The sequence below is a fragment of the Oncorhynchus kisutch genome, linkage group LG10 (genome assembly GCF_002021735.2).
Source record: "Oncorhynchus kisutch isolate 150728-3 linkage group LG10, Okis_V2, whole genome shotgun sequence".
Lineage (NCBI taxonomy): Eukaryota > Metazoa > Chordata > Actinopteri > Salmoniformes > Salmonidae > Oncorhynchus > Oncorhynchus kisutch.
The window spans coordinates 59,233,436-59,243,186 of record NC_034183.2 but is presented as its reverse complement, the minus strand read 5'-3'; the positions used below and the strand labels follow the sequence as shown (position 1 = coordinate 59,243,186).

General features: G+C 43.4%; 1 protein-coding gene across 3 annotated transcripts; it reads right to left on the bottom strand.

Annotated features, from left to right (window-relative positions):
* Positions 1-205: 205 nt before the first annotated feature.
* Positions 206-9,061, bottom strand: LOC109898597 (casein kinase I). 3 transcript variants are annotated; one of them, XM_020493625.2, is made up of 11 exons: positions 8,686-9,061; positions 6,149-6,239; positions 5,795-5,905; positions 5,346-5,494; positions 4,726-4,954; positions 4,346-4,516; positions 4,032-4,180; positions 3,481-3,670; positions 2,917-3,056; positions 2,530-2,596; positions 206-2,404 (listed from the first exon to the last, which is right to left on the bottom strand). In XM_020493625.2, exons 2-10 carry the CDS (start codon positions 6,222-6,224, stop codon positions 2,564-2,566), a joined length of 1,248 nt encoding a protein of 415 aa, XP_020349214.1. In that variant the 5' UTR covers positions 6,225-6,239; positions 8,686-9,061; the 3' UTR covers positions 206-2,404; positions 2,530-2,563. The 3 variants fall into 3 exon arrangements, with proteins under 3 accessions (XP_020349214.1, XP_020349215.1, XP_031690149.1); XM_020493626.2 differs by having other exon boundaries at positions 8,555-8,985; XM_031834289.1 differs by lacking the exon at positions 8,686-9,061 and adding an exon at positions 8,208-8,522.
* Positions 9,062-9,751: the final 690 nt, after the last annotated feature.

Sequence of the window (9,751 nt, the reverse complement as noted above, 5' to 3'; positions counted from 1 at the left end):
CTTGATTATATGTTTAGATTGAAAAATATGTACTGAGATGTTTCTCATTACTGTATTGAGAATTTAATTTGAATTGTGAAAAAAAGCATTTCAGACCCAGTCACTCCTCCATAGTCCCCTGAAATGGTCCTCTTTTAGATAGAATAACATGTCATTTCCCAAATGCACAGAACTGAAGTAGATTAGAGCCATTTCAACAAATTACTAAAAGTGTGGAAGTTTTATTTTTTATTAGGTCATAAAATATACACAAATACTGTTTGTAAATAAAGTTAAAGTGTGTTAAAGAACTGTACAATATATCAGTACATAATACATAAAGTGTATACTCCCCATAACCTGACCAGCGCTATCCCTCCCCGTAGTTACATTGCCACTGGGTCACACTGGCTTGCCAAAGGGACATGTCGCAAACACAGGTCATTACCAGAATCTGTGACATCACTGTGACTGCATCCGAGTCCCAGTTATCATCAATGACATCAAGGGTGCTGGTAAATGACATCCAGGGCCCTCTTATTTTGCAATAGAAGACGCCGATGACGTCAACCCCTGTCAGCATCCCCCTTTTCAAGAGTGCTTTTTTATTTTAAAGGAAAAGTAGACAGCCCTATATCAGGTCCTTGGTGGAGAACATGGACAGCCTCCAGGAAAGGCTTTGAGTGGAGTGATGGGGAGAGTAGTGACAAATTCTCAACAGGCTATGAACAAACTGCTGGGAATAAAATAAATGGGACAAAAAGAGGAAAAACAAAGTGCAATACTTCAAGAGTTTCCTCATACACAAGAGAAACAAAATGGAGTTTAAAAAAAAATAACAGTGAGATGGACAATCTCAAATAATGAGGCATGAGAAATGTATAGCCTGCAGTTTGTCCCTAGCAGCTCTGTGATCTTAACAGGGGACCTATGGAATTCTGAGAGTCCATGCACCAGACCTACACTTCTGACGACACACACACGAAGCAGTTGGCGATGTAAAAGTTTCTAAAATTCCTCCCAATTTAGTACTTAATATTTTAAAAAATTCTGATCCCCTGCCGCAATTTATGCATTTAGTATGTATTTTTCTACATTACACCTTAAAAACAACCAATCACATTTTGGCTTTACACAGAAATAAAATAAATATTTACAGTGAAGTAAAAAAAAATATTAAAAAGCCATTCCACTTCATGCAACCCCCCCCTCCTCCCCTTCAATCAAGTAGAGTGCATCCATTCCCATCAGACCAACAAAAAGAAAAGCATTAAAATAAAATGTAAAAGTTGACTTTAAGAACAATCATGAAAATCATAGCCATCATCATTTGTCAACTTGTTCATCGCAGTCTCTGGTCAAATACAATAGGCTTGTGATTCTCCCATGTCTTAAGAGTGTTGCAGTCTTAAAATAAGCATGGTTGCTTTGACCTTACCAACCTTCCAAATATTATGACCAAAGAACACAAATCAAAGTGGGTAAAAAGGGAGGATTTAAAAAAAACAAGTGTGGATGAGATGGTGAATAAATGAGAGCGGGAGAAGGGTAGAAAATGCATGTTCACCTCAATCATTGTGTGAGGTGTTGGCTTTTGGGCAACATCAGTTCCAAAGAGGGCTAAAGTAGAGAATTAGCAATTCAGTAAGAGGTCAAGTAGGGGAAAAGAACCCAACACTATTTATACACCATTACAGCTAATAATCACTTGCTCTTTCTTTCTCATTGCTTCATCTACCACCCACCCATCTCTCTCACCATTCCTTCTCTTCAGCTGTACCTTTCCTTTTCGAATTAAAACATCAAATAAGAAACTAAAATTGCCCAAGCCTCAACAGGACCCCCACCAAATGAATATGGTCTATTCACAAAATATTCACAGTAAATTATACTAATGGATTACAGCCCCTTACTATTCTATAAATGAACTGGTTAAAACATACATGGGTACATTTGTGTGTATGTGGTCTTTGCAGTGTAAACAGAAATGGCTAAATCCACACAAGCCCAAATTTCGAGTTGACCTTTCCTTGGAACGCGTTTGTGCCCGCAACTATATTTGGCAAAGGAGCACCTGCTTGGTTTTTTCAACCCCCAAATCAGTCTTCTACCTCTGCCAGCCACCCAGAGAATAGTGGGGGAGGGACAAAGGTGTGTGGCAGGGGGTGCATGATCCAAGCTACCATGGGGTAAATGGGTCAGTGGAGAGGAGGGTGTTATTCACCATCTTATCCTCGTACTATTACAGGCCAGGTTTATCCCATCAAAGTTAGGGTGGAGGGGAGAAATTCCTGCAGTCCTTGACCAACTGCCATCCTTTCATCAGTTTATGATTCTCTGTCCTTTCCTCCAAGATCCACTTATTTGTCCAATTAGCAAAAATTCACAAAATAAACAAAATTGGGACAAAGGATCTCTTGAAGCCCTGCAATGGAAGATTGCATATTTAGTCAGATGTGTAGATAGTGTTTTTTTGTCATTTATCACCTGCCTGACAAACTAGGTACATTTAAGTCCTGTGTGTCAACTTAGGGAGAGCGACATCCTCACCTGTCAGGATCCAGTGAATGTGGCGCTGAAGGTTTCACTTCCCCAGGTGCTCAAATGGCATGCTGACCTGAAGAGAGAGAGAGAAGAGTGGAGAGAACAAATGACTCAGAAAATTGGAGTGTAAATGAGAGGGCGAACAAGTGCTTCAAGTCTGGCACAATATAAAAATAATAAATCTACCCACTGCATGCTACATAATATAGAAGCTAAACACTAATAGGAAGTTCTCTGAAACTTTGACAAGAAATGTAATCTTGTTCTGGAAGGGTGGACATTTTTCTAGTTGATATTCCCCCTCAAAAAGTTGGTCATAGGAGTTGGGCTCAGGTGCATGACACCTGGGTTTTGGGGTTTGTGATGACGTATGATGGGGTAGCGTTAGCGTACCTGCGATGTGGAAATTCGGGATTGGTCAAGACGGGCTGTGAGGTCAGAGGATGACACGTTTGCGGGGGCTCCTCGGTGTAGCCGCATGCTCACCTTCCGCTCACGCTCAGCGCGAGAGATAGCCCGCGGCGACGTGTTCCCTGAAAGAGGAAGAATACAAGGGAGGCCATTTAGAAATAGAACTGTTGACTTTGCAAACCGTCATTCCTGTCAATGTGTTTACAAAAGTATTTATCTATATCAAAAGCTATTTCATTGTCCCCAGCGATGAAATCGGGGAGTGGTCTGCGGCTTGGTCTCCGTTCATTCGTAAATTAGTCACATGCAATCTCTGACAGCACTGGGACGATTTTGACGAAACTTGGATGAATGTCTTGTCATAGGGATCCGGCATTTACAAAATTACACTAATTGGCAGAAGGAGGGAGCTATAGTAATTAACTGAAATGTGTTAGACATACACACACACTCTCTCTCTCTCTCTGCCCTTCTTGGATCATTTCCTAAATGTTTCTATTCCATTCAACTATAGCTCTAGTTAAAAGAGCACAGGTGTGTGCTCACCAGACTGCTGCACCCGTGATGCAGGGTTAGAGATGGCCTGCTCAGCTCCATTCCTAACTCTGTTGGCGGCTGGTGGGTTTGGCCCTGGCGGGAGACCCCGTGCAGCAGATCCCCGAGGGCCTCCTACGATACGCTCGTCCCTTTCATCAGCTCCCCTCCTCTCACCGTCTTCTGCTGTCCTACTGGCACCCTGAGAGGAGACCACACAGGTTTCAGCAAATCCATACCTCTACATAGAACTACATCCAAATCTTTCAGAATCATTCTGGTTATGTGGAAACACTGGATAGTGTGTACATACCACTGCTTTACAACCCTGTTTTTGGAGAGCTACCCTCCTGTAGGTTTTCGCTCCAACCCGTTGTAACTAACCGGATTCAGCTTATCAACTAGCTAATTATTAGAAATCAGGTGTGCAAGATTAGGGTTGGAGTGAAAACCTACAGCACAGTAGCTCTCCAGGAACAGGGTTGGAGAGCCCTGGTGTAGACAGACAGAATGTAGCACTTAGTTCCTTGTAAAGAATAAGAGCTTTGGTGTGGCAAACTCACAAATTTGAGCATGTTCCAGTCGAATACGTAGTCATAGGAGAAGCCTTGTCTGTGGAACAGATTCCTGAAGAGCTGACGAAGGTATGAGTAGTCTGGCTTGTCATCAAAGCGCAACGAGCGGCAGAAATTCAGGTAGGTGGAGAACTCGGCTGCAGACACGCAATGCCAATAAATGGGAAGGGTGAGCAAAAACCCAGGATTGAGAGACTGTGGTATATGCAAACGTTTGTTACAACACAATGGGGAAGGAAAATAGTTGTCCACACACATTGATACAAATGTCACAGCCCAGACCGAGACTAGCAGTCACTTACAGGGGTATCCTTTGCAGAGCACCTCGATGGGGGTGGACATCTTTTTCTCGCTGATGCGTTCGTACTTCTGTCTCTTTGTGGCGGCTTTGAGGCCTTGCCAGGGCAGAGAGCCCAGGTTGAAGTACATGAGGACATATCCCAGAGACTCCAGGTCGTCACGCCGAGACTGCTCTGAAGAACGGTAGACAGGTTTGAATGATTTGCTATTTAGGACAGACAGGATTGAGTGGTATCAAAATATGTACACTAAGAACAAGGGGACAATAGTCACTACATCTCAACACTAGGCATGAGCATTAGAGGGTAAAATGAAATCACATTCATGAAGACATTTAGATACTTCAGCCAAACAGGAGGAGGTGATTTAAAAAGTCCCTTACCGATGCCCAGGTGGGTGTTGATGGACGCGTAGCGTGCAGTGCCCGTCAGGTTCTTGTTCTCCCTGTAGGGGATGTGCTGGTGTGTGCGGGCGTCTCTGTACTTCTTGGCCAGGCCAAAGTCGATGATGTACACCAGGTTGCCCTTCTTCCCCAGCCCCATGAGGAAGTTGTCGGGCTTGACGTCGCGATGGATGAAGTTCTTGGAGTGAATGTACTCGATGCGACTGATCTGGGGAGGACAGAGGGTGATTCAGAAGAAAAGGAGAAGCGAGACAACAAAGCTCTGCTGGCATAGTCTATAAAAACCTTGAAACCTTACTGTAAGCTAACCGTAATTTAAACCCTCCAACAGCCAATGCCTTTCGGGGGCACAACATTGGTAAAAACAGCAACAATAAGTAACAGAACAAATCTGAGCAAAAGGAAGAACAATGAGGAGGACAGGAAGTAGAGAAAGGACAGCCAAAGACCATAGAAGAGTAATACACAGCAAAGTTAAGAGAAAAGGGTGACACAGCAGCAGAAGCAAAGTTAGGACAGCAGACAGAGGTGAAGGGTATAGAGGACAAACAGTACAATGAAAGTTGAGGGGAAAAGATGACACCATAAGAGTTCTGTACCATCTGGTCTGCCAGCAGTAGCACCGTTTTGAGGCTGAACTTGCGGGAACAGAAGTTGAAGAGGTCTTCCAGACTGGGGCCCAGGAGCTCCATCACCATGACGTTGTAGTCTCCCTCTGCCCCGCACCACTTTATCGAGGGAATCCCCACTGTTAGGGAGGCACAAATAATTAGCTTTTAGTGTACATCTAACCATAGTTACATGCGCATACATCCTTTATGACTAATGTCATACAACAAATTCAGCAAAAGTGTGTTTCAGTGCTCAACACATTGTTTTTGGTGAACATGATACTTCTGAAATAGAATAAATGCAATAAATGGGTACATTTGACCATTTGTGATACAGTCACTACTTACTGATCCCAATACACTCAGACGTGTCAATATGGCATTTGCTAGGAATTTACTAAGTGTTCCTTCTCAGTCACCCACCCCATTCTCCTCACCTCCTCCCTGCATCATCTTGTAGAACTTGCTCTCGATGTGCAGCTGTGGGTGTTTGGTCTTCACACATTCCAGCTTAATGGCCACCTCCTCGCCCGTGGCAATGTTGGCACCTGAGGAAGTGCGTGCACACACACACACACACACACGCACACACTAGGGCTAGACTCAGGAACAACTTGTGCAGCATGAATATGGAAAGAAACTCCGGTTGAACACCCAGGGAATGGAAAGGCTAAGGCTAAGGGGAGGAAAAAAGCCAATATGGGGACTAGGCCAGTAGACAGAGGCAAATGGAGAAAAGGACAAGGAAGAAGAGAAATGCCAACAGAGGGAGATGGAGCACTTCCACTTACCAAGGTAAATGTCTCCAAAGGACCCACTCCCTATTTTCCGTCCCAGTCGGTACTTGTTCCCCACTCTCAGATCCATGGTGTTGACAGTTCACTATAGACACAGAACAAACAGACGAGAAGAGGCCAAGGTGTTACGAGGCAATCCTGACCGTACAGTCTTATATTTTACACTTGGCATAGGCTAATTTAAAACAAATGATACAAACACAACATAATCCACTAGACCTCGAATCGAAGGCAAACTTTGACTAACGGAACATTTCTTCCCCAATCAGCGGTAGGCCATCTTACAATCACTTTGCACATTCCAACACAGGATGACCATTAACTGCAAACACCTAAATGAATTGAGTGAGTGTGTAGCTTGAGCGGGTTGATTAGCAGACAGCTGTCTGGATTCCAGCGATAGGCTACATGATTACATTTGTAGGGCTGCTGAGGTGGTGGTACAGACAAAGTGGGAAATACAGAGGGACATTTGGAAGATGAGGCCTGAAAGAGAGACAAGAGAAAGAGCAACAACATCTCTCCCTGGAAGGGCCCGGGAGAGCTCCCCAGAGTCAGCTGGGGCCTGGATAGTAGAAATTGTCAGACACGAGGGAGGGAAGGAAGCGAGTCTTCTGATCCAAACTGCACGTGACACTGGAGCAGGATCATCATTTATTTAGCACCCTCAACCACGCCATATTCTGCAGCCACTGCAAAGGCGCTGCTGCGTGGACTGTATGTGTGTCAAAGCCCAGAAACGACTTGGACCTGGAGAAGGATATATGAGGCATAATTTATAGAGCGCCACACCAATTTAGGTGGCCTAAGAAAAGCTTCTATCTCTCAGTTGACAATGTAGTACATACAGATGGGAAGCATGATTCAGTCAGTTCTCATTACTAAACTACTATAGAGCTTTTCATTGTATGTGTATGACCTTGTCATGTTTTTCCTATGATTAGGCCTAGGCCATCCTACAACACTGACCACATTATACCTCACCACGATTACAGGTCTACTTCCTCTCAACATAATACTTTGGAAATGGAAGTAGCTCACGCCAGAGCAGAACGAGGAAGAACGAGAAGAAGCATTCTCAGTCAACCTCAGTTTTGTGGGCAATGGACATACCAATTCGGGAATGGAAAAAAGTCATCAATTGCACAGGACTAGTTGTGCATATTTAAACTACCAAGGGGAACCAAATATCTTTCCGGAAATTATTCAAAAAAAATGGGCATGAGGTTCTCTCCATTGCCTGTGGTGTTGTCAGAAGAGGCATCAGCTGACAGAAATACAGATGTGATGGTAGTAGATGGATTAGGGTTCATAAAGGGTTAGGTTTCTTTACAACATGAGGGTTTTAACTGTAGAGACCCAGCTCAGGCCTAACATTAATCAGGGCCTATGTATTAAACACCATAGATTCATTTATTTGTCAGGAATAGTGATATTGCTTTATATCACACATTGCTCCTCCGGGCATGACATTCAGCTATGGAATACTGTCAACTATAGTTTGTCACAGTGCAGAAAATCACAATGGTCTACCGCTGGTTATTCCGTTTGTAACATGGTACTTGTGATAATTATTTAGCAGTTGATTAATTCTACTGGGTCATGTGAGAGGTTTTATCAACAGATCACAGTTCAGAGCCAGGCTTTATATTTTGGTAGGAAACGATCAGGACCTGGTAACTACAGTGTAAACCATACACTCACACCATGTATTGCAATATTCAACCATTACCACTACTCCCATGAAACACTACAGAGTATTTAGTGACTTGAATCATTTCATCAGTGTGGGCCTGTAACCTACATAGAATTACAATGCGTTCTCTTTAAGAGACATTCTGTCTTAACAAAATCTAGGAGGATTTCACAACCACATGGAAAGAGGCTGTCTTTTTTCAGAAACAATACAACTAGGCCTACATAATGCCCGTCTATTTCACCTAGTATTAATGTATTAGCTAGGTACGGCAACGTGAAATGTAACATTTGCATGGACAAAATCATTTTACGGATTTGAGTATCATCAACCCAACTAAACATCTTCTTACGTCACCTTTTAGAAAGCTGTCGCTGCGTTGGTAACAATCAAAAGGGAAGCAATCTCAACTAGGTTGAATAGTTGTGACACGATCACTCAAGTCGAACTGGTTACAATAATAATAACAACATCTACCGTACACTTCAAACAAAAGGTTGCTACTGTGACAATACCAACTGACCGTATACAGCAGTGGTTGTGCCTAGCTAGTAAGTAGCCTGAGAATAGGCTTGCGCTTCAACCATGTACCAGTCATTCACACCATTTTAAATGCCTTCAAGCTTCACAAATAGTTGACAGTGTATACGATCATGTAACATTTTAACTTTATTCTAGCCGCACCCTTACACCGGGGTACCTACCCTATGTTCTCCAGTGATAGCCATCTATTCGCCCCTCCCCCTCTGCGACGCTCTGAATACAAGACTCCGGTTCGGTCGAATCAAGTTCCCTTTCCCCCCTGGTATCGTCGGTTCCCCAGTACACTACTCACACGATATTAGGTTTATTCGAGAGGTGGTTCAGTGGCGGTGCTGATCCGAAAGATGTCAGTCAGACTGGGCCCCGGGCAGCGAAGGATGGGAACGGATTCTGGTGGCTCTCATACCCCAATTTTCCTTTTTCATCGGTTGTACTCCCTGTTGATAGTCCCCGTGAAGCTTCAATACGAATGGCCGTCTCTATCAGAGTTCTGTCTCCCCCTCTCGTTATTTGCAACGCACCATTGACAACATCTATGATGTCAGAAGCACCCGGATTGCCTTAAAGAAATAGAACAGCTACAACTGTAGACATTCTTAAATGTTACACATTTGAGGAATAGGCAGCCTCAGAAAATAAATGCAACTGAATTAGTGAAAATAGGCTGCATTTACACAGACAGCCCAATTCTGATATATTTTCTCTCACTTGTTTTTTTGACCAATCAGATCAGCACTGAAAAGAGCTGATATGGAAAGATTAGTGTAAAGAAGATCAGAATTGGGCTGCTTGTGTAAACACGACCATAGAGAGTTGGCTTTTGTTCAGTTATTCAGAGAATAGGTATTTGCAGGATGATTAGATTCTTATGAACATTGTTCTGAAGGATAATAGAGTGAAGACAAGAGCCATCAAAACAAATAGCAATGGTTCTGGTTTAGAGATAGTGAAGATTCCATCCAGACATTAGTCCTCATGCACACTACCAAAGGGTTCTGCACCCTGGAGTTTGGACACAAGCAGCAGAAGTGAAAGAACAGCAGAGGTCCCCATAAAGTACCTCTGGACCCTGATGGTTTTGCACAGTGATGGGAAACTGGCGGGCCTCCCTTTTTGTGGAACCCAGTTGGGGTCTCAACTTGATGTTTAAAGTCAGAATAGAACACACAAGGTGCAATTTCCAAATTTGGTTGTGCATCAACAGTTTTTTTTCTTGTTATGGGGTTTCAGGGTAGCCTAGTGGTTAGAGCGTTGGACTAGTAACCAGAAGGTTGCAAGTTCAAACCCCAGAGCTGACAAATTACAAATCTGTCATTCTACCCCTGAACAGGTAGTTAACCCACTGTTCCTAGGCCAAC